At 36.3% G+C, this 26,563-nt stretch overlaps 1 protein-coding gene across 1 annotated transcript in view; it reads left to right on the top strand.

Annotated features, from left to right (window-relative positions):
• Positions 1-784: 784 nt before the first annotated feature.
• tnr (tenascin R (restrictin, janusin)) overlaps positions 785-26,563 on the top strand; it is a 70,242-nt gene continuing 44,463 nt past the window's right edge. Inside the window, 7 exon segments of the mRNA XM_073848703.1 lie at positions 785-1,171; positions 4,990-5,463; positions 12,789-13,052; positions 15,402-15,517; positions 17,163-17,313; positions 24,441-24,710; positions 25,305-25,490. Of these exon segments, the coding sequence (XP_073704804.1) occupies positions 853-1,171; positions 4,990-5,463; positions 12,789-13,052; positions 15,402-15,517; positions 17,163-17,313; positions 24,441-24,710; positions 25,305-25,490 (1,780 nt within the window). The 5' untranslated portion in view covers positions 785-852.

The following is a 26,563-nucleotide window of genomic DNA, read 5'->3' as shown; positions in this document are numbered from 1 at the left end:
GCTTGTACATCTCCATGCTTGTGGCTGTGTTTATCATGACACCTCACACCAGGGATTCATTACAATGCTCTGGAATATCTGATTGGTCAATCAGTCCAATCACAGTCCTCAGTGTGTGTGTGTGTGTGTGTGTGTGTGTGTGTGTGTGTGTGTGTGTGTGTGTGTGTACCTGGTATTCATCACGTTGTGGGGACCAAATGTCCCCACAAGGATAGGAATACCAGTAGATTTTGACCTTGTGGGGACATTTCTCAGGTCCCCATGAGGAAACAGGCTTATAAATCATGCACAATGAGTTTTTTTGAGGAAGTAAAAGTATGCACAATCTCCTGTGAGGGCTAGGTTTAGGTGTAGGGTAGGTGTAGGGCGATAGAAAGTACGGTTTGTACAGTATAAAAACCATTACGCCTATGGAATGTCCCCATAAAACATGTAAACCCAACATGTGTGTGTGTGTGTGTGTGTGTGTGTGTGTGTGTGTGTGTGTGTGTGTGTGTGTGTGTGTGTGTGTGTGTGTGTGTGCTGTTGTATTTGTTTTGAGGTTGAGACCAGTACAAATATTGCTTTTGTTGAGCACTGCTATTTTCTTTCCTATTCTCTAGTAATAAAAAATGTCTGTTCTTGTTCACAGTGCCAATCAGAGGTCTATTCGTGGAGTTGATGATCTCACCCTAGTGCCGAGTTGTGATGTGGGGGTGCACCATGGCAATACAAGGTTCAATAGTGAGCCTGGCTTTACTGTTCTTTGGGATTCAAGCTGTTCCTAACCCCACCAGCAAACTAGTGAAGACCACAAGGGTAAGGCGACAGGTTCCCGAAGGCGGAGGGCCCTCTAGCAACCAGACCCAGGCCATGATCTTCAATCATGTATACAACATCAACGTACCTCTGGAGTCACTCTGTTCAGTGGACCTAGACACGGTACTACCAGGGACAAACAAAGGTACAGCTGAGAGTGACAAGATGCCGACAGAGTACACAGAAGAGACAGTGGACTCGGACAGCCAGGTGACCTTCACCCATCGCATCAATATCCCAAAGCAGGCCTGTGGTTGTCCTGCGGCTGCCGCCATGGAACAGCTGGCGAGCCGCGTAGAGATGCTGGAGAGGGAGGTGTCCTTGCTTCGAGCGCAGTGCAGCTCCAGCTGCTGCGGAGAGAGCTCTGTTATGGGTAAGTTTTAGATTTTGAGGATACACGTTGCTTGCAAATCCTGCAGTATTATAAAAAGTATGGTGTGTTCATTATATAAATGATAATAATCTAAATAAATATTCATTAAAAATGTTCAAGCAGTTTAAATCAAGTAATTCCAATTCATTCCAGGTCAAGGATGAGAGAAACAAATAGGGATTCATTTTATTTCATTAAATTGTATTTATTTATTTTATTGTTTGCTCTTTATTGTACCTATAGAAAGTGTATGCAGAAAACATTCTTTACTACAGCTAATAAAGCCTTATAGTTTTATGCTTTATTAAAAATAAGTGAAAATTGACACTGAAGATTGCAGTTTTATCATCTTTACAATATGCATTTTATAATTCATTAAAATAAGATTTATTAAAAAACATTTATTTTTCAGTCTTTATTGATTAATTAATGCTCGGTTACCTAGTAGATATCTTTCAAAAACCTTTTCAACCTCAAATCCTTGAATAGTAGTGTATTAATTTATTTATCATATGCCTTTGAATTACAAATACGCACAAAATATGTAAATAGAGGTTATTAATCAGCAATGTTCACAAGAGAAAATCACTGAGGGCTCTTTGTTGGGTAACTTATCTTTAAAAATAAAAAAGTTAATCTTAAAAAATTTAATTTACTCATTTTAATTAAAAACTTTCTTCTCAGTCTGACTCGAATAGCTCTGAATTAGTGAAGTATCATCTAAGAATCATTCACCGGAACTATTTTTCTTGTACCTATTTATGTTGTCATTGAACAGGCAACTGAACTGGGTTATCCTGGGATAGTTGTGTAACCTATAGATCGATTTTCATCTTAGAAGTCCCACATGGCACATAATGCAAAGAAAGTTGTGTGAAAGAATTAATATAGATGTAGATAAATATTCGTAATAGAATATCATGGATATATTATATGCAGGTTGTGTCTCGACCACCCCTGGATGTTTTATAATGGATTAATCAAACTCATCTGCTTTAATCTTGAATCCGTTTCAAGTGGTTTTTGGCTCATTGTACCCGGTAGATAAAACAAAAGTGCATCCTGGTCCTTCTGTCGGTTATGATGTGACTGCAGTGCTAAGTGAAGTAGAGGCTATATTGTGCATTGACCCATAGGGACAACAGAACTGTGGACGGAGGTAGTGTTGTGCTTGTTTAACGTCTCAAAGGGGCACTCGAGTGGATTCACACCTGCAAACCTTGGCTGTGGAGCCCCTCCAGGGCAGCTAAAAACAGCTGAAACACTGCAGTAGTAAAGGGAAAGTCATATTAAGCTATACAAATGAGGTTAGATTGTGAACTAGATTAATTACAGCACTGCTGCTGGAGAGGTCTTCCCCTCAAGCCTTTGATAAGTCCTGTGTTTGCTGAATCAAACCAGGCTACATGTGCTGGAGCTAATAAGATTGCAAGATATTGCCTCAGAATTATTATTTATTTTTTATTTTTTCACTTAAGTCTAATTTTAGTCCAACCTGATGGAAATTAAAGAAATCGCTCATCCAGTGTGAATTCTGTTATTAATTACTCACCGTCATTTTGTTCCAAACTTGTTAGACTTGGTTTCCTCCGAGGAAAACGCAGCAGTTTTTAAGGATATTTTTAAAGAGTGTCTAGGATACCGAAAGTGAGGTGAATAAGGAGCAAAATTACAAAAAATCACTATAAAATTATGATGAAAGTGGTCTGACTTCTTTCAGACGCATAATGACAGGCTTGTGTGAGGAACAGGCTGTAATTTAAGTTTTTATTTACCTAAAGAGATAGTTCACCCAAAAATGAAAGTTCTATAATTTACACAAGCTCAAGTTATTCCAAACCATTATGATTTTCTTTTTTCTGGTGAACACGAAAATGGATATTTTAAAGAATGTGGGTAATGAAACATTTTCTGGTTCACTTTGACTTAATTTTTCGAAGGGACCAACAACTGTTTGGTTACACACTTTTATCAAAATATCTTCTTTTATGTTCAGCAGAAGAAAAAATTTGTACAGGTTTGGAACAACATGAGGCTGAGTAAATTGAATTAGTTGACTTAGGTCACAAAATATGGAAGCCTGTTTCGGCCACTAAATAAAAAAGGCAACTTTTCACAATTCTGACTTTTTTTTTTTTACGCTATATTGCAAGTTTACATCTCGCAATTCTGACTTTTTTTTCTCAGAACTGTGTGTTACAAACGTGCAATTCTGAGAAATAAAGTCAGATTTGCGAGGTATAATCTCGTAAATCTGACTTTTTTCAGAATCGTGTGAGTTTATATCACAGTTCTTATCGCAATTGCAAGTTATTAAATCAGAACTGGTAAAAATGATAAATTCTGAAAACATACTTTTTTTTATTCCCCCTCAAAATGTATAACTGTATAACTCACAGTTTTGAGTAATAAAGTTTAATTGCGTGATATACAGTAAACTCGCAACTGTTATAGGATTGTTATAGATTGATATAAAGGATTGTGAGTTATAAACTGGTAAATCTGACTTTTTTTTTCAGAATTGCATGATATAAACTCGAAACTGTGAGTTATAAAGTCAGAATTGCGAGATGTAAACTTGTAAATCTGACTTTTTTCAGAATCGCATGATATAAACTCACAATTGCGAGTTAAGTCAAAATTGCAAGATATAAACTCATGAATCTGACTTTTTTCAAATTTGCATAATATAAACTCGAAACTGCGAGTTATAAAGTCAGAATCGTGAGACATAAACTCCAAATTCTGAGAAATAAAGTTGCAATTCTCACTTTTTACTCAGTTGCAAGTTTATATCTCGCTAGTTTGATTTTTTTTCTCTAAATTATGAGTTAAATCGCAGTTGCGAGTCAAGTAAGAATATATATAAACTGTATCGAATCAGTCATATGAGTATTTTCTTTCCCACTCAAAATGAGACTGTATATATCTCATAATTCTACTCACAAAAAAAGTCAAAATTGTGAGATACAAACTCGCATTTGCAAGAAAGTTAGAATTGCAAGTTTTTATCTCTCAGTTCTGACTTTATTTCTTGTAATTGTGTTTTTATTGCAAAATTTCTGACATTTCTGACATTACAGATAAATACGATACACAAGAAAGACACTCAAAGTGCTTGCTATTTATCATCGTATTTATCATCCATTTTTTACTTTAATACAAACATGTATTTTAGATGTTGATAGTAATATGACAATTACATGTCTCACACATGGAATGCACTGTCATAATGTTTGGGAATATTCACGCGGAATTAAACATATAACCACCTGACATTAGATTAAAAATAAAACGTTTTAGAAGAGAACGCAACATCAAACTGTGTCCTCAGCCAGTCGTTTCCCATCGATTCTGCGCAGATTTTGCTCATCTCAAATGAGTCTTCTAGCTTGCAGTGATGTTCGCTGCCGCTTCAGTTCAGTGCGCTACATGACTGCCCTGATCATGATCATGTCTTTCCCGTGTCAATGCATTTTCTGTTATCCCGCATAATACACCGGTGTCACGCGAGACCACTTTCCTTCCAGCGCGCAATTTGGATGGCCAGATCTGTATAACGGGTTTATATCTCCCAATTCTGAGAAAAAAGTCAGAAATGCGAGTTTGTTTCTCCCAATTGTGACTTAATTTCTGCGAGTTTGTATTTTATACTTTTATTATGTACTTTATAACTCGCAATTATGAGTTTAGTTGCAATAACCTTTTTTATTATTTATTCAGTGACAGAAATGGGCTTCAGTACATATTAAGGTGAGTAAATGAGGCCATAAATGTTCACTTCTTTATTTAAATTCAACATTTTTGTTCAATCTTAGGTCGCTTGGACTTCATCCCTCAGTGTGGCCATGGCACGTTCAGCATGGAGGTTTGTGGGTGTGTTTGTGAAGAAGGATGGATTGGCAAGAACTGCTCTGAACCCCGCTGCCCAGATGACTGCTCCGGCCAGGGCATTTGCATCGAAGGCGAGTGTGTATGCGACCGTAACTTTGGCGGTGAGAACTGCTCAGAGCCTCGATGTCCAGGTGATTGCTCTGACAGGGGGTTGTGCATTGATGGGGAGTGTGTTTGCGAGGAAGCCTATGCAGGGGAGGACTGCTCGCTGGGCAGATGTCTGAATGACTGCTCAGATCAAGGAACCTGTGTGAACGGAACCTGCCAGTGCCGACCCGGCTTCCTGGGGGAAGACTGCTCTCTCATCTTCTGTGCTAATAACTGCAGCCAGAAAGGGGTGTGTAAGGATGGTTTCTGTGCCTGTCAAGAGGGATATACAGGAGATGACTGCGCTTCAGGTCAGTGTTCAATGTGTAAAAACACCCTTGTAGTTCTTGTTGTCTGAAAATTTGTAGACTTGAGGGGTTCAGACATTTATTCCCTGTATATTTTAGAGCTTTTTCAAGGGCTGTCAGGTTATTAATATGTTTAATCTAATTAATTACATAATGTGCAGAATAATTAATCTAAGTAATTGCAAATTAATCGTACATCAATTTTGCCTTAGAAATTATTCCCTAAAAGACAAAGCCATATATATGCTGATTCAACATTGCATAAATAATGATAATAATTTGAAAAAAAAAAAAAAAAAATTAATGATAGGGTGCAACGGGGCTAAAGGCACACCCTAAGAAATGTGCTTTTAACTGTGCCCAAAATGTATTATTGCGGAAAAATATATACTGTTGTATTGAACATTTATGGAGCTACAGATTTTGTGTGAAAATAGTATAAATGTATGAGGTGGTAAGGAGGGCCTTTATAAGTATTGATACAAATACTTTAGCTAAAATATTTTTTTTTTAATAATAACTATTTTCTGCTTATTTTGATTTATATTTTTTCAATAAATATACTGTCTGTACTGTACAACATGTTAATATAAAACATATATTTTAAAATACAGAAATAAATTCATTTTAAAATGTAAAGATTCTGAAAGCACTGAAGGAGAGTCCATAGTAATATAATATACATTTACAGTAATAGCAACAAATTATATTTTATTATATGATTAATATGATGTTTTTAAATATGATGATTTCATTCTAAACATGGTGATTATCATTAAGATGGACACCCAACATAATATATAATATTTACCATCTGAATCTTACCATGCCATGTCAACAAATAGAAAAGTCAGCCATCTACTAATTATCATGTTAATTATTGTGCCTTTTAGCCGCAACAGCAGGGGTGCTGTTTACACCAAATACCATACTTTTACATATTCTTTCGTTATTAAAAAACTGTTGCTTTAATGATCTTAAACAAAACTGAAAACCATTAAGATATGTACAAGAATTTTAGCGATTCTCCTTTGCTACTTAAATCTATAATATTTTTAAAAACATCAAATATTAGATCAAGTAAGCACAGAATCAATTTAGCGCTGCTGCCTGCGATCGCATCAAGGATCAGACATTTATTTATTTGTTCGGTCTGCCATTTGGAGTTCATTCATTCATTCATTCATTCATTCAACCGATTTGTTCAAAGAGCTGCAACATAAAGCCCATTAGTGTACATAACTAAGAAATAAGAAACAATTATTAATATAGATAAAATTAAATCAACATTTCTGTGTAATTTCTGGGATATGAAGGCTGTTTTTACCTATTATATGCAACTTTAACCTTTTTTTCCCTGTAAGGAAACAGTACATCTGTTGTCTTGTTAAATATTAAATAGAATTTCTCGGTCATTTATATGGTAATTCGTACAGTTACATTACAATTTGCAGCCAAATTATAGATGTCGTTCTGTTAAATGTAAAATATTTTTAATATATTTAAAATCAGTATATACATTAAATGTAGTTATCATTTAAACACAGCTTTTTTCATTGTTTTAACATTATAAACACTTGTTACAGCTTGCTATATTGACACAGTAGATGCAGTTCAGCAGAGTAGTTAACCGTTCCCCAGGAAAATTAGTTTGTGCTGGATAATTTGCACATTCAGCCTTATATATTGCAAGTGAATATTTAATGTCTGGCTCGCTTGGTGTTCTTTTAAGCATTTAAAATCCATCAAAGAAGAAATTAAGCTGCAGCGAAAGCTTGTGTTGAGAAAATACGAACATCATTTTCATAGTATATATTCTCTCTCAAAGTGTTTAAGCCAATTGCAAATAAACAAGCCACTTTATTAAGTGATGTGCAACTGGTATATTTTTCTTTCCAATATAAATCCTCTCAGGGAAGAGAATAACTGTTCCCCCAGTTACCGGCACACTCGACAGATGCTAAACCCCACGGTAGGCCCCCTGCTCCTCCAGTCATGGCTGTAAAATTGGTGACAACTCACAGCGTAACACCATTCATTTGTCAAAAGTCACATTCACTGGGGAAGATGTGTCATATTAACCAGGCCGAAGCAATTTCTCCATCACGCTTACCCAGGTTCACAGCTAGTTCGTGCAAAAGGCTGGCGAAACCCCACATCGCTGAAGACAGCTGTCATCTCACGAGTGGAGGAGGGAAGGGCAAATCATATTACCAGCCCAGTTCTCTCCCTCTCATTTTCTGCAAGACTGAGTGGAGGCAAAATTGCTTATTTCATTGCAATTAGGAGAAAATAGTGGGGTGTTGTGTGCGAGAGGTGGTGGAATACGGCGAGTGGCTGCTCAATTATTACTCTCACACAGCTTCTGAAGATTCTCTGCTCTCTTAGGTCTTCATATTATCAAGGGAATGAATTAGGATATGGCTTTTCTTTCAGTTACTCTATCCAATTTTCTCGTTTCATTAGGCCGATGAAAACGTAAGCAAAAAGTATTTTCCAAACAGGTAGCGATGGGGCCAAAAGAAGTAATGAAGGAAATCAGATGTGATGAGAAGTTCCTTTCTGAAATCTTTAAATAGCTTAAAATGAAATGATATTTGATATTTGAAAATGATATTCGAAATTGACAATGACAGTTTTTCTAAGTAGCAGAGATTTTGCATTAAACTCTCATAGCACATCAGCTCATAACAAGTCTTTCAACTATAATTCAGCAAAAGTAATCATGAAATAAGTAATAGTAAATTATACTCTACACGCTTTCCCAAAACATAGTCTTTAAGTTACTCTGAAAGACTGTTCCTTCGGTACATGGCAATCGATAATCTAGACAAGCAGGGCTGCCAATAACAATGCACGTACAAAGCTGAGAATGAATCCAGTTTGAATGGATTGAGAAATACCTGTTAGAATATGTGATGCTGTGGTTAATGACATTTAAAAAATAAATAACCTCACAACACATAATGTAAATATACATATGTGACCCTGGACCACAAAAACGTCTTACGTAGCATGGGTATATTTGTAGCAATAGCCAAAAACACATTATATGGGTAAAAATTATATTTTCTTTTATGCCCAAAGGTAAAGATCTTGTTCCGTGAAGATATTTTGTAAATTTTTAACTGTAAATGGCATGAATCCTTTTTAATTTGTGATAATTTTGCACTGATAAGGGACAACACAAACTACGAAAAACTTATTTTATTACATAAACAGTTTATGCATAGAAAAAAATTAAATTTCCAATTAATCAAAATATCCATCATTAGCAGCTATTACAGCTCTGCATAATCTGGGCATACGAGCTGTCAGTTTATTCAAACATTGACTTGATATATTACTCCGAGCCTCCTGAAGGATTGCCCAAAGATGTTTCACACTATGCTGATATCATCCAAAACCACTTTGCCAGAGGTGTTTGCAAACTTTTGAAGGGCAGTGTATATCAAAACTTAATTTTTAATTAGTAATATGCATTACTAAGAACTTCATTTGGACAACTTTAAAGATGATTTTCTCAGTAGTTTGATTTTTTTTTTTTTTTTTTGCACTCTCAGATTCCAGATATTCAAATAGTTGTATCTCAAATGTATCCCCCAAATATTGTCCTACTTAAACCATATGTGACCCTGGACCACAAAACCAGTCATAAGGTTAAATTTGACAAAACTGAGATGTATACGGTTATACGGTATATATGGTTTGTTAGGATAGGACAATATTTGGCCAAGATACATCTATTTGAAAATCTGGAATCTGACGGTGCAAAAAAATCTAAATACTGAGAAAATCACCTTTAAAGTTGTCCAAATGAAGTTCTTAACAATGCATATTACTAATCAAAAATTACATTTTGATATATTTATAGTGGGAATTTTACAAAAAAAAAAAAAAAAAAAAAATCTTCATGGAACATGATCTTTACTTAATATCCTAATGATTTTTGGCATAAAAGAAAATTCAATCATTTTGACCCATACAATGTATTTTTGGCTATTGCTACAAATATACCCCAGTGACTTAAGACTGGTTTTGTGGTCCAGGGTCGCATATGTCAATGGAAAGCTTATTTTTTACATATATAAAAATGAACAATTAATAAGTTCTATTAGAAATGTTGTGCAATTATTTTTAAATCAAATGTAGTTTTCAAAATGTAAAAATATACCCTCAAAATTATAATTCACTGTTTTACACTACCTGATCTCATGACAAAACTTACCTGTGGGAACTTTTTCGCAAGACGCACATATCACAATAAGTACATATCACTGCAGTTTCCGGCAGAAATGGGACCCCCTATATTTTCAATATAACTGAATATAAAAATGTGCGCAGGTTTAACGTTATATTATCATCTCTGAAAATATGTTAATTAGACTAGAAACACCAGAGACCGGAACTGCAAAGCACCGTTTCAATCGGACAAGACCTCCAAGTTCAGAAAATGGTGAATAGAAAGAGTTTAAATAAATGATGCTGGCTTTTAAATTTGTAAGTGATAAGACTTTTTTGTAAGACGTGGAAACTGAGAAGCATCCAGTTGGAAAGACCGCTGCTCCCTTTTTGTCTAAGACTGTATTTGCTCCACTTCCTGGTTTCTTGTTCCTCCTTGAAAATAAAAAGGGAGCTTGGCAGCTAGATATGGGTGAAAAGCACAGATGCTAGCGTGAAATTTTGCTAAGTATGCACCCTGGGATTTTTTTTCTGTATTTTGAGGGGTCTGTCGTAGAAGGGGACCAGAAGGAAAGCCAGTCTGTCCTGTTCGTGTGGAAGGAGCTGAATTGCTTTCTCAAGTCCTTAGTAATTCCTTAGGGGCCACTTATAGCTACTCCTATGAGCCCAGTATCAGGAAGCAGTCTCATGTGTTCCGAAGACCCGGGTTGTTTCTTAGTCTCATGGGTAGCCCAAATGGGATTCTCCAAACTCTTTTTATAAGTAGCTACATTTTCTAACTTTTTCAAGTTCACTACATACTGACACATCAATGTCAGATAATACTAGATGTGGCTTGGAATAACCACTTAAAGCTGCTGCCTTGCAAAAATATCTATCTATCAATGAATATCTCTGTGTTCATATTATTTTGAGGTAAATGTAAATACATATTCACCTTTTTCCTGAGTAACCGATGAGCGCCGCCATAAAGGATTCAAACTTCCATTTGGGTGCTCTTGGGTTCCGGTTTCCATATAAATCTGTGTTAAAACGTGGAAAAAATCGACTTAATTAATTATACTGAAACTTTTTCAATATAGCTACATATAAACATATGCTTATGGTAAAGCTGTGCTGTTGTTGGATGCCACAAAAACAGCAATGAGCTTAGGAAATTCCTGTAAAGTACTTGTTTTGCATACCAGCAAATCTGTCCATGTCCGGCAGTGTATGCTTTGCATTAATAATGACACAAGCATGGCTTGCAGCATGTAAGTAAATACTGTGTGTGAAATAATAAAATAATTTGTTCTCATATTATTTTGCGGACAAAACATGAACTTCAGCCAGATCTTGGTTGGTCAGTTATCCGGATACATGGTCATATTGGTGATAATCTGGTGTAAACAACAGCATGGATTTGGCATGGAATATGTTGTTCTGCTAATTTATGCTGTCTAAACCACAGAAAAAGTGTGGAAGCTACCAAATCATAAAGAGAAGGACTGAGTAAGCAAGAAACTGCACAATATTTTTATATAAACTAAAGTTAATAGGTGGTAGGGATGCATACAAGCAGTATTAATTAAAAGAAAAACATAATATTTCACCTAACTGACTGGAAATGATAAGAACAAACAAATGTTGTTAAGATTCTTTCCCTGAAAGTCCTGGTTTAGTTTGGCCAAGAACAAATGCCTTTTATTTTTGCACTCTTCACCTTGATTTGTTATAACCTTTGCCAGTCTATAGTACTCCAAATGTTTCCGATTAGTACAGCCCAAAACATGACAATAATTGACCATCAGCAGCAATAGTCGTAAAATATGTGACATTACGACACTGTAAAGCAATGAAACTATGGCACCATGTGCTTTTTAAAACCATTTTCATAGGTTGACTGTTATATTATCAGCTTGAAAAATACATTCATTTGACTAGAAACACCCGAGACCAGAAATGTAAAGCATTGTTCCAGTCGAGCAAGATTCAACAGCGGAGTGTCTTTAAAAACCCTCTTTTATGCAGAAATACTTCCTTCAACCACGGAATCAAATCTCAGTTTGACAGTTGAACAGCTAAATCCAAGCCTCCGTTACTAATTCCAAACATCACTTTGGAACGTTTAGTTACTTCATTGAAAACTTATTGTATTACTGTATTAAAAGCTGACTTTTTATGTAGTTTTATACAAGAGATATGGACTGAGCAAACATGATTCCCTGCATCTGGAACAACACTCATTCTTCATATTCACAATGCAGTTTTAATGTCCGCTGAGGAAAGTGTTTTCTTTGTCATAATGTTAATATCCTTAATATCATCTATTAAGTATGATTTCTGATGTGCATTTGTTAGCTGCATCAAGCTGTTGTTGAAACAAAAAATAACTTTTGTTTCTAATTTTTCAGTATAAGAGTCCTTACTGCTATCTCATAAAACAGTTTCTTGTCGCCATCTAATAACTAAAATCACCATCATGAACACCATTTCTCAATACTAAACACTTATAAATACTATTTTTTATATAAAATATTATTTATTGAATAATAATATTTAATAAACAAAAACAACAGCCATCATAAAAGCTGCTAGGCAATTCAGTCAAAAGTACACAGGCAGCGGTCTGATATACAGCATTGAATTTACATTTCATGAGTGTAGAACAGCTGCTGGCGATTTGGATCTCTCATGTCCGAAAACCTTGACGCAAATGTCCATATAGATGCTATCTTTATTAACAAACCACATATTTGAACTATAAACAAGTACATTCCTGCCTGAAAACCTCTTAAAACTACACTCTATGACACAAAAACAGCAATATTTATAAAATGAAACTGGATTTAGGCATCCACCATGACACTCGCTGTAAGAAGTACCGCAAGTGGCTGTTGGAGTACTAATATCAGTCTAATATCACACTCCTATCAGCCAGTCAGATTCAAGGACCAGAAAAGAACTGTTGTATTAATATATAATATAATATAGAGAGAAAGACATTTTTTTTAAAAAACTTACCTGTGAACAACAGTAGTAAAATGCTTGCAGTGTGATTTGCCTCAGATCACATCAGAGAATTTTCCATACCACTCTCCTCAGAATGATTGCTTTTTGATCAGAATGATTCATATTCATGTGATATTGTCGCTCTTTTTATACAGTGTCACCTCCTATGAATCTGCAAGTTCGAGGAGTGTCAGAGAACACCATTGATCTTGAGTGGGAGGGGCCTGTGATCCTGACAGACTATCTCATCACTTACGCTCCCACAACCCCTGGTGGAGTCCAGCTAGAGATCAGAGTCCCAGGAAATGTTACCAACACCACCATCAAAGGGTTGGAGCCGGGCTTGGAGTACAACATCAATGTGTACGCAGTGATCGACAACATCATAAGTGCCCCAATGAACACCTTAGTCTCCACCTGTAAGTGCGTTTCTCTCCTGAGAGCTCTTTTATTCAAATAACATCAGTGTTGTGGTCTGATAAGGCTATTCTTCCATTGCAATGTCTGAGGTGTTTTGCATAGATCTTGAATGTGACATTTTCATTGTGAGTGCATCATTGTTACCCAAGCATGACCCGGGTTTAATAGACCTGGATGAGAGATTACACACTCCTTCACAGTCCCATTTGCACACACACACACACACACATACCTCATGTTAGTTCTTCAGAGAAACAACTGGCTGTCTTTGCCAACAGGATATGATTAGACACCCACCACCTGGTGAATAGCAGTGCCAGATTGGCAAAATGCTAGAGGGCCTTTCGTATACAGTCACTGCCTGTCAGCCTTGAGCAAAATGCTTCAGCCTAGAATAGAACACATCATAACAAACATTCTATTATTTGTGAAAAGCCAGTTGGGCATTCTGTAGACAATCACAAAGCACCACTGTCTGGCCTTCTGTTTCTTACATTTTTGCAGGTAATTCAGAGATAATAACGATAATTGGAACTTAATGAATTTGAAAGAAATTGTTATTTGCATGTGGCATCTGGCAGGCATCGCGGGCTTGCTCAGACTTCTGAGATATTCAACTAGTGGAGCCATAATTTCTGTGATCTAACAAAAATGGGACTAATGTTGAACATTATAGCCCATTTTCTGCAACTGAACAATATGCTTGCAATAGCTAAAACCCTGTGCAGTTATCAACAAGAAAACATATTGCAAGGAGGAAATAAATAGAGAGAGAAAGCAAGCAAGAAAAGAAAAAAGCTTGTTATAATATTATTACAATTCACAATAACTCTTTTCTGTTTTCATACATTTTATAATGTAATTTATTCCTGTGATGGCGGTACTCCAGTCTTCAGTGTCACATGATCCTTTAGGAAATTATTAAGAAATGCTGATTTGGTGTTAAAAAACAGCATTTATTTTAATAGAAATCTTTTATAACATTTAAAATGTTTTACTGTCATTTTGTTTAATTAAATGCATACTTGGTGAATAAAAGTAACAAAGGATTACAATTTCCTGATAATTTATTCACCCCCATGTCTTCAAAGATGTTCATGTCTTTCTTTCTTCAATCAAAAAGAAATGAAGGTTTTTGAAGAAAACATTCCAGGATTTTTCTCCATATAGTGGACTTCAATAGTGGCAGGGGTTGAAAGTCTAAAATGCAGCTTCAAAGAGCTCTACACAATCCCAGCCTAGGAATGAAGGTCTTATCCAGCAAAATGTTCAGTCAAAACATGTACTTTTTAACCACAAATGTTCATCTTGCACTAGCTTGACCTCAAGCATTACATAATCATGCACGTGCGACATATGTGTAATTACTGACCCAGTGTGTACAAAGCGAATGTACAAAGAAAGTCAAATACCCTTCACAAAAAAATAACGTGAAACAACAGTGTCGGATGATTTTAAAGTTGGAGGAGAAAATGAGATGTTTTTCGCCCCAACCCTACCCTTTTGAACCAAAGTACACAGATGAAAAACTAACCAAGCGTGACTTTTTCGAAGTGATTACGCAATGTGCAAAGATGCGCATGCACATCGCAGAGCTACTGCAAGACAAGCATTTGTGGTTAAAAATCTAAAAGTTAAATCTTTTTTTTTTTTTTTTTTTTTTTTTTTTTAGAAAATGACCCATCATTTCACTAGATAAGACACTTATTCCTCGACTGGGATTGTGTAGAGCCCTTTGAAGCTGCACTGAAACTGCAATTTGGACCATCGACCTGTTGGCCACCACTGAAGTCCCCAAAAACCTTGATTTCCTTGCGACTGAAGAAAGACATCTTAGATGACATGACGACTGTCAGAGATTATTTAGTAATATTTATTGTATGACTATATTATCACTTACTTACAGACCTTTGTTTGTCATCATATTCATGGAAGAAGCAGAACATTCCCAGCAGAGATAGCTTCTTTTTTTTTTTTTTTACAGTTTCCTTGTTATTATTTTCAAATCCTCTGGAGGCTCTTACAATTGTTGACACTGAAAAAGCTGGCGGTTTACTTCTGTGTACTTTGACTGTAATACTATTCCCTAACTTCTATTCTTTGTGTTTCCCGACTGCATCCTTTTTATAGTAAGTGTAAACTGATTTAAGAAGCATTGCATATTTAAAATATCTGGGAAAAATAAAATAACCCTGAATATGTCAGCAAAGTGAACCACTCTGTATCCACTGCTCTCTTTTTACCGAGCTAAAAGCAGAAAGTAAAGATCCACCTTGGCTGAGAAAAATGTTGATTTATTGAACACACACAGGACGGAGGCCAATAATGCATCAATCTGTACCTTTTAGATCTCTCGAATCCAGACGGTTTACTCTTCAAATCCATCATGGAGACATCGGTGGAGGTTCAGTGGCAACCCTTAGACTACTTGTTTGATGGTTGGGAAATAAGCTTCATTCCCAAGGTAAGGCTTTCCTGAGAAGGTCACACTTCATTTGATTCTGCCTCTGCCGTAGCTTCTGGCGTAACAACACTGAGGTTTTGGAATCTTGTAGCATTTGCGGACAACATCCGTCGCATTGTATTTCCACAACAGTAAACAAGAAAACTGCAATGTAAGGTTTTGACAGACATCTGTGCACAGTTGATAAATTAATGCTTTTTGAAGCCAAAGATGATTCGGTTTCTGACAGGTGCCTCTCAGCAAGATAAATGTCAATCTGTCCTTGTTTGAAAGAGAATTATTTTGCATCATGGCAGAAACACAATGCATCCAGGCAGAGATGTTCTCACTAATCCCCTTTCAAATGTTCCATCTGGAGAAAGGACAAAACATTTTCAGCATGTGCATTCTGCACCCTCACAGGAAGAAGAAAAACGTCCAGCTCCTGCATGCCAACAAAATGTGGAGCTTGTGCTTGGTGCCTCATTATGAAATAGCTGTGGGAGACATCGCCGTATGCAAAACAGCATGTCTCCTGTGCAACATACCTGTCATTTCACATTGAGGTGAAACATCTCTCCCTATGTATAATAACAAATGCGCATCAGAGCCCCTGAGGCGTTGTTCATCCGTTACTATTAAGACCCAGCCATTGAATCTGTAAACATATTGTTCCCCTCCAACAAAAGACATATCAGAAGTGTGCTTGTGTGTAATGGAAACCGGTAAAGTGGGGATTATGGTTTACTTAAACGCTTCACACAAAGGATTTCCTTCAGCCAAGAGATGATTTGGCCAATCTATTTGCAGACAGTTTTCAGAGCTCAGCCGGGTAATAGCTGCACTTTTTAGGACCCCTTGAAGAGTACAGTTTTCCATTCTGTGCTGGGAAGTCTGGGTCTCATCCCACTGTCTTTGCTTTCAGCAAAATCCATAGCTTATGCCCTGGCAAAGCAAGTTTCATGAGTTTCATAAATCCTTCATTTTTTGGACTAAAAGATGAAAATACCTCGGCAACAAAGTCAATAGCCTCTTGCGAGAGAATAGGAAGCGAATACAAAGAAGCCGACCATGGTGCACTTCAATCTTCCGTCAATGAGAGGGTCTGCTAAGAGTACCGTGTATGAGAGCCAACTCTGGTACGCCACCAGGGAAATCATATTAGAAGTGGAAGTCATATCCTCTGTGGATTTAATCCTACAAAGCGTAAGAGCCATACTGGTTTCCCACAATATCGTAATGGATGCGAGGGCAGGGACAAGTGTGCGTTCACTGAGTCAATGGCAAAGAATAAAAGAAAAGAGCCATTTTAGAACAGTCACATCTTCTGAAACTCTGCGCACTTTGATATTGCTTGATTTCATAAGCGTTCCAGGGGAAGTTAGCTCATGTCTTCCAGGGCCCGATGCATCAAACTCACAAAGTGCTCTGCTGAGCGAGTTGGGGAAAAAACAAGGCTCGATTCAATACATCAAACATCTGGCGAAATGCATCTACGCTTAAATTCCAGCAGCTTCTTTTTTTTACACACCCGACTGCCTCCTGAAAACAATCTCTGTCGATTCGAGCGGTGTGCTGTTTGTTCCTGCATGCCTGCCTGCGCTCTGATGCCAGAATTGTGAAATGTGATATTTTTGTATGTGTTTGTGTCTTGTGCACGTCAAAGGACAATGATGGAGGGATGACAGCACAGCTACCCAGTACCATCACGTCGTTTCTCCAAACAGGGCTGCGTCCTGGGGAAGAATACACTGTCAATCTGGTGGCCTTGAAAGACCAAGGAAGGAGCCAGCCTGTTACCGCAACCGTTATCACACGTACGTCTCTCACTCATTTACATTACATTTACGTATTTGGCAGACTTTTACTCCAACCGTTTTACAGTGCATTCAAGTAATAGCCTTAGTGTATGTGTGTTCCCTGGGAATCAAATCCATGACCTTGGGATTGTTAGCACCATGCTGTACCAGCCAATCTATAGGAACACCCACGCCTCGCTGTTTCATTCTCCGATAACTCAATCGTGTTTTTCTTGAACTTGCTGTATATATCTTTGATTTTGAATGACCTACCTAGAGTGGTTTGTGCGTCCCAATACATGCATTTTCTCATTACCCCTACAATGTCACTTTATTGCACCTTTAGTCAATACGTTCTGTGAAAGATTCTATAGTGCAACTTATAATTGTTTCTGAGGAACATTTGCATGGCTTCAAAGTGATAAAACTAATGCATTCTTATGGTAATTATTTATCTAGGAATGAGGTCTGTCATCTGTGTTCCAACATGACTTTGAAAAAGCAATAGTAGACACCTCTTGTCCACTTTACTGATAAAATTTCCTCGTAATGTTTTTTTCTTATTTGCAAATGTCTCTATTTTTATTATATTATAGTATATCATAGATAATTAACAAAACTTATGCAAACAAAAACCATATCCAAAAAGCACCCAGTGCTATTATATGTGACCGTGGACCACAAAATCAGTCATAAGGGTCATTGTTTTAAATTGAAATAATATTTCCATTGATGTATGGTTTGTTAGGATAAGACAATATTTGGTCAAGATACAACTATTTGAAAATCTGAATCTGAACATCAAAATATTGAGACAATCGCCTTAAAGTTGTCCAAATAAAGTTCTTAGGCATGCATATTACTAAATAAAAATTAAGTTTTGATATATTTATGGTAGGTAATCTACAAAATATCTTCATGGAACATGATCTTTACTTAACATTCTAATGATTTTTGGCATAAAAGAAAAATTTATAATTTTGACCCAAACAATGTATTTTTGGCTATTGCTACAAATAAACTTGTGTGACTTACGACTGGTTTTGTGGTCCAGTGTCACATATTATATTATACTTTATTATATTTTATTATACTACGGGGCTGTTGAATGCTTGAATCTGATTGATTGACGAACGTTGTAAGGTGTGCAGTTATTTTCAGGGGAAAGGTTTGGATTTAGGCACAGCTAAAGTCTTGACCACATTACATGTAAATATCACTTCGCCAAATGTTTTCTTTTATTTCAAAGGTCTTTACAGCTTATAACAACATAAGGAACCAAAATCCACAACGATACTGACCAAGCTAATAAATATAGAAGATAATAAGATATATAGGAACACCCACGCCTCGCTGTTAAATGCTTGAATCTGATTGGTTGTCGAACATTCTAAGGTGTGCTATTATTGTCATGGAAACACGTGGCTAAAGTAGTTATAGGCAGGTCTTGACCACATTACATGTCCATATCACTTTGCCAAACGATTTCAGTTATTTCAAATGTCCTACAGCATACCAAACCCCCAATAACACTGACCAAGCTAATAAATAATAAACGACCAAGCTAGTAAACAATACAATAAAAATTACAAATTTTTAAAAACTATTTCCATGTTTTTGCCACAAAATTGCATTTTTATATGTACGGAAAAAATTTTGATGTATAAACTCAATTAAAAAAAAAAAAAGGTTTTCTGTTTTTGTCTGCTATTAAGGGCTCAAGCCTCCCTTACTAAGTCTAAAATGACTTTTTGAAATGTTCAGATGCAAATATAGCATCTGTACAATGTCTTGAGGTGTGGTAATTGTAGTATAAGCAGAATAATTGGTTCTGATCCACGTCATGGCTGCGTCACCACCTCCCCAGATAGCAAAAATTGGTTTTGGGCAGTTTCAACTGTGAGTTTGGCCTACATACCACATGTAATTATGGGCCAAGGTTAGCCTAAATGTGGTTTGTCAAATATCACCCTGACCAATGCCGGAAGCAGACCAAAACTCACCCACAACTTCACAGTGTCCCCATAATCAGCCATAACTGGTCCACAGCAGTGCCAGAATCGCCAAATGTCAGTCGGAAAAAAAGAGCCAAACTCGATCAAGTGTGCATTATTTTTTAATAATTCAACACCCGTTGTTAATTATTCCTTACATATATTATATTAAATTGTATTGTATTGTATTATGTAATGCCTCATTTACTATGAGTTATTCCTACACTCTAAAAAATGCTTGGTTTGGCAACCCAGCGCTGGGTAAAATTTAACAGAACACATGCTGAGTTATTTTGAACCTGCTGGTTGGGTTAAATGTTTTTTAACATGCTGGGTTGTTTTATTTAAGTCAGCTGTTGTTTAAAAATTATTATATTGCAGGCTTAAAATGGGCTGGAAATTAAAAATCACATTATTATAGAGGAAACAGCAATAATCAGAAAATGAAATGAACATTTATTATTATGCAAGAGCATGCATGGACAAAAATATAAGACAAATTGAATTTATTTAGGTGAATACAGAATAGTTTACAATGTTACATATATTTAAACTCATTTAACAAGCATTTTAGAAATAAAAAGTAGCATTTTAATGTAAGTGTATTCCACCATTCTTTGTAAATCTGAGCCGGTGATGGGCTGCTGTTCGCCAGGGGAACTACGAACCTCAGACCTCTGCCTTGTGTTTCACTTGTATCTGAAAGATGACATGACTGACTCCATAATCTGCCCATAAACAAACAGTACTCAGATTAGAGAACATATTTTACCGTCAAATTAAATTAAATTCAGTATTCAAAACAATTTTATGTGTTATGCAAAGCAAAAGGCATTTCCATCATGCGAAACGACCGCTACTGACACAGCTGACTGGCGTCTTGTACTTGTATGTTGCGTTGCGTAAAATAATATAATTTACAGCACAGACATTATAAATGCAATAAAAAGGAAACAAACCTTTATTTCACTGAATAAGTGCACCAAATCCGTGGTGCTGAGATCCTCTCTCTCCTGTAGAGAATGTAAAATGTCCGCACTCTGATTATAAATAAGCCGTTGTTTCATCTGAGATAGGCTCAACTCAGCGGTTGAGTAGAAGAAAATAACCCAGCAGCTTAGTTACAGAAAAACTACCCAATATTAAAAATAACCAAATAAAATGTCCCAACAAGCTGAACCCAGCATTTGGGTTAAAAAAATAACCCAGCATTTTTAAAGGACAGAAAATCTACCCAGAACCTGGGTAAAATTATTAAAAACAACCCAATACAATGACCCAATATGCTGAACCTAGCATTTGGGTTACAAAAACAACCCAGAATTTTTTTTTTTTTTTTTTTTTTGAGTGTAGTAGACTGAATTAACTATGCTCACCAAGCAAGTTTTGTGATAGACAGTGTAGATGCTCTTTGTGTGGAATGGCAGAACAGGATGTTTCATCATTGATGGAGACATAAAAGTTTGCAAAGCAAACAAATGCTCCTCGGGCGGAAGCACAGTGCAGGGAGATCTAGTTTACCGCTGGTTTCTGTGTGCAGAGAAGATGAAAGCGAGAACAATGAGAAGTGTTTTTCCCTTCAGGTTACTCAGCCAGCTGAGTCACTAGTGTCTCTTTTGTAGATGGAGCTGACAAGTTGGAAGTGGCTTGAGCAGTGATTTCCTCCACCCATCTGCCATGTCCTGTTGTTTTTCCCCTGTCCTTGGTGCTGAAATCAGTAGTGCAGCAGTGAGGCTGAACAGAGGGCTCACCTTCAAACTATACTACGAATACAGTCATCTTACTGTTAGTCTGCTGACAGCGTGTTGTCAGAACGAAACGCTGTTGCAAATGTGTCTGACAAGACATGCAGAAAAACATACAGCCAGTGATATAGTGCACCCAAAAAGCAAGGTATGTAAACAGACCTTTCAAATGGCATGCGAGAGGGGGCCGGGCTGGGCTGGGAAGGCATAAACTGCAAGGAGGTGTCACATTGCTTCAGCTAATGGAAAATGTCACAATGATGAATGGTTGAGTCTGCCAGCAATTATGCACTTAATGTAAACTTCACCCAAGAATTCTTCTTCTGTCACTTATAGACAGGAGGATTAGATTCAATTGAACTTTTCCTGGACAATTGAAATTGCATGTCTGCTGTGAAAACGCCATTAATTTCTACGGGCCTCACTGTCGAGCATAATTAAAGAGGCATTAATTATGCATGCGAGTCCATTAATATTTCACGCGTCCACTGCGGATACCTTATTGGATAAAGAAAGACAAATTTGATGTCACTTAATTATTTATGTGTGCAAAGATTTATCTATCCCCGGAGAAAGCCCGGGAAGACCAGCTTTCGCTAAGCGTGCATGAGTGCGCCCCGTGAGTTTGCTTCACAGTAATTATGCTTAAGCGTTAAAATACAACATTTTCAGGAAAAAAATAAACAGTAATCTACTGCCTAGTCTCTGGTGTGACTAGACTTAAAAACAAGACTGTGCTGGTGTGCCTTGAATAAAACCAAGAAATCACCCTTGTGGATTGAATAGGCTGTGCAGAGAACTTAAGGAAAGTAAATATTCCCATGAACCCGAGGTGACATAATTTCCTCATTTACTTGTGGTTCCTCCTAAACCCTCATGTTTGATCAACGGGTCACATTATGTAGTTGTAATACTCTTTGGGGAGTCACAAAGGCATCATGTGCAGTACATGTTGTAGGCTCATCTTTAGAAAGGTAAACGTGGGATTCACCGCATTCTCAACTGGTCCAATTAGTAGCGTTTTGCATATCACTGCATGAGGTCAAGGTTGGAGATGAGCTGAACTCGTGAGGTCAAAAGTACCACAAAAGTGCATCTTCCTTCATAAGGCCTACCTGTTTCTAAAGCCAGATGGTCATGTTGCCCTATATAAAGAAGCAGGTTAATTAATCACACAACCAGTTAGCGTCTTATTAAAAGAGCCTGTTGGAGACTCAGCATGACCACTTGATTCAGTCGCTTGAGTGTGGGTTTGCTGTAGGACTGCCTGCTGTCAATATCTGGCGAATAATATTGATACTGATACACTGAAGTGTGTAATTTTCAATATTAACAATATTTCCAGTATAATAAAGACTTGAGGTACACACTGTGGCACACACTCAACCAGTGGCATTTGTTTCTTTTTTTTCTTTTTTTTTTTTCTTTTTTAATAATCCCTGACCTAAATAAGACATTTCACATACAATATGTTTACATATAGTCCATAAGAGAAAATTGATAGTTGTTCATGAGTCCCTGTCCTGAACAGTAAAACTCAGAAAAATCCTTCAGGTCCTACAAATTATTTGGTTTTTCAGCGTTTTTGTGTGTATTTGAAACCTTTCCAACAATTACTGTATGATTTTGAGATCCAAATTTTCACACTGAGAACAACTGAGGGACTCATATGCAACTATTACAGAAGGTTTAAATTTCACACTGATGCGAAATTTAACACAATGCATTAAGAGCTGGGGGTGAAAACCTTTGAACAGAATGAAGATGTGTACATTTTTATAATTTTGCCTAAATATCATATTTTTTTCATTTAGTACTGTTCTTCAGAGGCTACAGAAGACACATGTTTCTCAGAAGACAAAATAAGTTAAATTTATCTTCAAATTCAAAAAGTTTTCACCCCCGGCACTGCATTTTTGTTTTTCCTCTGAAGCATCAGTGAGCATTTGAACCTTCTGTAATATTTGCATATGAGTCCCTCAGTTGTCCTCAGTGTGAAAATATGGATCCCAAAGTCATTGTTGGAAAGGGTTCAAATACACAAAAATGCTGGAAAACCAAAGAATTTGTGGGAGCTGAAGGATTTTTCTAAAAAAACAGCAGACAGTTTAACTGTTCAGGACAATCAAGGGACTTATGAACAACTAGCACTACGAAAACAACAACAAAAAACAGCTGTGGAACATTCAAGTAACAACACCGTATTAAGTGTATGTAAACTTTTGAACAGGGTCATTTTATAAATTCAACTATTATTTTTACTTGTGGACTATATGTAAATATCTTTTAAGTGAAATATCATATTTAGGTCTGTACTAACTAAAATAATATGGTCTTTGTATGATCCCTCTTATTTTGGTAAAATAATTAACATTTTGCAGATTCTGCAAGGTGAATGTAAACTTTTAACCTCAACTGTAGCTTTAACAATACCATAAAAACATCTTGCTCTTGCCATGTATTCTGATGTTGCCAATTTTGCAAGAAACACATACGTCATCAAAATTTTAGTAGGTTATAGTACGTTCTGCCAAGCTGAACCAAGCACGCCATTATAGATGAAGGCAGGCATTACAATGAGTTCCTGTTTGGAAAAAAAAAAGTTATTTTTGCAATATCCTCTGGTACTTTTTGTGCCACATAAATTACACACCTCACCTTTTAAATCTCAGACTCAGTCACAGTTCACTATATTTAAAGTTCAAGCTTAACTTGCAAATTCAGCGTTATCAGGTTCTGCACATTTCCACAACATTGCACTTCCTTATTTTTAGATACTTTTTTTTGCCACTAGTTTTTGACCCTGCAGTGTTACCTTAGTGATATTTGAATATAAAATAGATAAAAAATCAAGCAAAATAAGTCATTTGTTGTATTTTTGACATTGATTCTCTAAGACATGTTAGGTCTATAGCTCAGGGCTATGTTTTTCTGTAGAAAAATATGCTTCAAGCAAATTTGCATATTTGCTAATCTGTATTTATCTTCATTCTTGTTTAACGGTACAAAAAGGGATGTTTTTATGTCTATCATTAATCACAGGATTTATTCATCCAAACTGTCATGTTTTTTTTTAGATATTAAACTCGAACTGTCAAATAAACACCCTTAGGCACTAAATACTCAAAACAAAACTTCTTATGCAACTGTTAGAGAATCTTTTATATTATTAACTAGTATATTAAGGGTTTTAAACCTTTACAGAGTCAAGGACCTTCACCCTTTAGATTATATAATGCTTATCAAATTGTTTAAAATGTCAGAATTTAAAAGAAAATGTAGTATGTTTTCTATATATGCTCCATGAACCACCTGTCTGCAGACTCATGGTTCAAAACCCTTCTAACATATTGTGAAGCTCTGACTTTTCTCATATCATTGATGTGGTCTTATGTCTTTCCATCAGTAATCGATGGGCCAGCACAGCTTATTGTACGAGACGTTTCAGACACGGTTGCCTTTGTGGAGTGGAGCCCACCCAAGGCTAAAGTGGACCAGATTATATTGCGGTACGGGCTGGTAGGGGTGGACGGACCAAAGACCACCTTTCGCCTGCAGCCTACTCTAAGCCAATACTCCCTCCAAGTCCTGAGGCCTGGATCTACGTATGAAGTGTCAGTCAGTGGAGTCTGGAACGGCACTGAGAGTGGAACCATTTCCACAGAGTTTACCACAGGTGAAGGAAAGACTGAGTAAATTAGCTTTCACTATTCGCTTTTGATTTTAGTTGGCACGTTGTATATTTTAGCTATACTGACATCTTTATTTCAAGTGGAGGTCTGCTTTACAGAAGTAAACTTTTATATTTGTGACCCTGCAACATAAAACCAGTCTTACGTAGGATGGATATATTTGTAGCAATAGCCAAAAATGCAGTGTATGGGTCAAAATTATCATTAGGATATTAAGTAAGTAAGTAATTTTCCTACCATAAACATATCAAAACTTAATTTTTGATTAGTAATATGCATTGCTAAAACCTTAATTTGGACAATTTAAAGGCAATACTTGGATTTTTTTGCACTCTTAGATTCCTATTCTATTCCAGAGTCCTATCCTAACAAACAATACATCAATGGAAAGCTTGTTTATTCAGCTTTCAGATAATGTATAAATCTCAATTTCAAAAATTTGACCCTTATGACTGGCTTTGTGGTCACATTTGGTTCTCGAAATGCAAGTTGATAATCCAGCTTTCTGTGATCCATTTAAGTAACTAGTCTATTATTGATTGTTTCATTTTTTTTTTTTTTTTTTTTTTTTTTTTTAGAAATCGATGCACCTAAAAACCTGAGAGTGCTGTCAAAAACTTCCACTAGCCTGGAGCTGGAATGGGACAATAGTGAGGCAGATGTAGAAGGCTACAGGGTGGTTTACAGCACACTGGCTGGTGATCAGTACGACAAAGTCATTGTCCCACGCATTGATGGTGCCACCACCAAAACTACTCTTACTGGTAAACTCAAACCCTGTCAAACTTTTTATTAGGGATGCACCGATACGTATCGGCCGATCATGCTTGCGCGTTTTGTCAGTAAAGCCGGTTCTGTAATCAGCGGTAAATGCCATCAGGTGCGTGATTTCACGTTGAGCCGTATATACTACACACAGCCATTGTTTACCGACGTGTGAATGTGCGCAGCTCGTCAGTGAACAACGGCTGTGTGTAGTATATACGGCTCAACGTGAAATCACGCACCTGATGGCATTTACCGCTGATTACAGAACCGGCTTTACTGACAAAACGCGCAAGTGATCGGTCGATTCGTATCGGTGCATCCCTACTTTTTATTGTATTTTATAGTACTGCAATATTTTATACAATATACTATAAGATCTGACATATACACTGCTGTTCAAAAGTTAGGAATTTGTAAGATTTTTAATGTTTTTTCTTTCAACAGAATCTCTTCTGCTCATCAAGGCTGCATTTATTTAAGCAAAAATGCAGAAAAAAATGTAATATTGTGAAATATTATTACAATTTAAAATAACAGTTTTGTATTTTAATATACTTTAAAATATTATATTTTCAGCATCATTACTCCAGTCTTCAGTGTCACACGATCCTTTAGAAATCACTCTAATATGCTGATTTATTATCAATGTTGAAAACAGTTGTGTCATAAAAGAATCATGAAAAAAGCTTTAGTTTTTCATTTTAAAAACTAAAAAATATTAGGCAGCACAACTGTTTCCAACACTGATAATAAATCAGCATATCAGAATGATTTCTGAAGGATCATGTGACACTGAAGACTGGAGTAATGACAACAACAAAAAATTCTGCTTTGCATCACAGAAATAGATTATATTTTAAAGTACAGTATATTAAAAAAGAAAACCATTATTTTAATTTTGCAATTTTCTGTATTTTCTGTACATTTCTACTGATCCTTGGATATGGAACCAGTACTTGTTGAAAAGGTTTTATTCATAATAAAGTTGTAAATTTCATTTAAAATTTGTAACATTAAAAAAAAAAAAAAAAAAAAAAATATGTTCTATTTAAAATACAACTCTTGCTTC

Source organism: Garra rufa, chromosome 10 (assembly GCF_049309525.1).
Source record: "Garra rufa chromosome 10, GarRuf1.0, whole genome shotgun sequence".
NCBI lineage: Eukaryota > Metazoa > Chordata > Actinopteri > Cypriniformes > Cyprinidae > Garra > Garra rufa.
Note: the sequence above shows the minus strand (reverse complement) of the source record. Positions and strands in the feature narration are given on the sequence as shown.